General features: G+C 53.7%; 1 protein-coding gene across 1 annotated transcript; it reads left to right on the top strand.

Annotated features, from left to right (window-relative positions):
- Positions 1-816: 816 nt before the first annotated feature.
- On the top strand, positions 817-1,792 carry PHACADRAFT_203375 (uncharacterized protein; the record flags this gene model as incomplete). The annotated part of the gene is made up of 5 exons (XM_007403379.1): positions 817-868; positions 972-1,191; positions 1,250-1,394; positions 1,449-1,555; positions 1,621-1,792. 5 exons carry the CDS (start codon positions 817-819, stop codon positions 1,790-1,792), a joined length of 696 nt encoding a protein of 231 aa, XP_007403441.1.
- Between the last annotated feature and the right edge of the window lie 278 nt (positions 1,793-2,070).

Raw genomic sequence — 2,070 nt, 5'->3', positions numbered from 1 at the left:
CGAAGCGTGCGTGAGAGCCTGCGCTGTTCCCATCAGTGGCGGCGACCCGCGCACCCATTGCCGTCCCGTCGCGAGGCAGATAACGAGCCGATGGCCTTGTTATCTGCCTCGTGGCGGCTAATCCGGTGTCTCGACACGCATCTCGCAACTTATGGCCTGTCGAGACACCAGATTTTGGCTGGGCCATCAGCGTGCCATCAGCCATCGGGTGTCTCGACAGGAGATAAGCTGCTGGGTCCTGTCGAGACACCCGATGGCTCCCATCTTATCTGCTGGGACAGCCGGCGGCCCTTCGCGCATCCCGCGTGCGCGCCCGCCGTGCGCCCGCGTCGTGTCCCGCCGTGCTGTCCGCTTCGGGCGCCCTTTTTCCCACAGCTGTCTCTGCATACCTCTGCATGGCGGCCGCTGTTCTCTCGGCCTCCCTTCCTCTCTGGCACACTCTTAGACACCTGTAGCACTTTCTGTACATAGCAAGGTAGACTGTCAGCTCAGTATACATGCAGTTTTTGCTGCTACAGGCAGTCCTGGGCACTGTTTCGCAAAAATTGAAAGATTAAATCACTCTAAATTGAAGAAATAATGCTCCTGCACCTTCCAGCAGCTGCAGGAGGCCCCCGGAGGCTTGGTTGCTCATCTATAGTACCCACAACAGCCTTTGGCTTAGCTCTGAAGGGTTTTTTCAGCTCAAAATGCGTCAAATAATCAGCAAAAATGCGCTGTGGCTGCTTAGCAGGTGGAGGCCCCAGGAAGCTGACTAAGCAGACCTTGTCGCACTCCAAACCGGGCGTGCGCACCCCTTGCATCCTGACCGTCATCATGTTCAACCCTGCTGCCTCAAACTCAGCCTCTTTGCCACCTGCAACAGCTTGTGAGCTTCTGGATGAGAGGGACGTGTTCCGCCTGATGTGAGAGACTTTGTACTGGCACAAACACTGAACTGAACCCCTGTCTGCTTGTGTAGCCACCTGCAGACAACCTGCCTGCTCCCAGTGATGAGCCTCTCGAGGCAGAGTACTCAGAGGACACAGACGAGACAGCTCTGTGGTCCAGCAATGACGAGATGATCAAAGAGATGGTCGAAGCCTGCATCCAGGACTTTGACGCACATGGCGATGACTCTAAAGTCAGCCTTGATGCTGCTGAGATTGCTCGCAACAGCATCACACAGGGTACACAGGAGGGGCACATGAGGTACGTCATTCTGCCCGGTATGTCTGCGTTTGAGCTGCTTGCTCACCTTCAACTTCAGAGTCGCAAAGCACTACATCACGTATCACAAGAAACACAACCCACAGTGGGATGAGAAGGCGATCACACCCAACACACCCAATGACATTCGTGTGTACATCCAGGAGAAATGTGGGTCAAAGAGCAATGGGTACCAGGGGTGTCGTGTACGTTGTCAGGTCACTGTTCATTGCTGCACGTGCTGACAGACTTGAACACAGTATGCCACTGCTATCTCCATCCGTGCAGCATTGACATACTGGTACAAGCATGTCAGGAAGATTGAGGATACGTCTGAGTGGCGTGTTGATCAAGCAACTGGACAATGGTGCGTGGCAATTGTTTTAGTTTTATTTTCCGCATTTTTATTTGTGCCCCGGTTCTCTCCTCCAGCTTCGGCCTTCCTACTCGCTCTCTGATTGTGGCAAAGTACATGATTGGGCTCGAGAAGACCAAAGCCAAGGCTGGAGAGATACAGCAGTCTGTGAAGGCAATGACGGTGGAGATGATGCATAGCCTTTACATGGTCTGCATTGGCAACCCAAAGCTGTCAGCAGCCCAGTGAAGCCAAGGGATTGTGCGCTACGTGAGCATGTCATGCCTTGTAATTCTGTGCACATTGATGACAGCCCTATCTTTGCAGAACGCGTACCTGATAGCATTTCTCATGATGCTTTGCGTCGAAGAGGTGACCGCACTTCGGTTTGACAATCTCAACCACATTCCCTTGAGCGATGAACACTTTGACATCACCCTCCGTCCTAGGAAGGCGACGCAGACTGGCACTCGTGGTCGTTGGCATCTTTGGGCCAATGACCAGACACCTTCCTTTGTCAAAGCGAG

The sequence above is a fragment of the Phanerochaete carnosa genome (genome assembly GCF_000300595.1).
Source record: "Phanerochaete carnosa HHB-10118-sp unplaced genomic scaffold PHACAscaffold_1088, whole genome shotgun sequence".
NCBI classification, from domain to species: Eukaryota; Fungi; Basidiomycota; class Agaricomycetes; order Polyporales; family Phanerochaetaceae; genus Phanerochaete; species Phanerochaete carnosa.
This window is presented reverse-complemented; position numbering and strand designations above follow the sequence as displayed.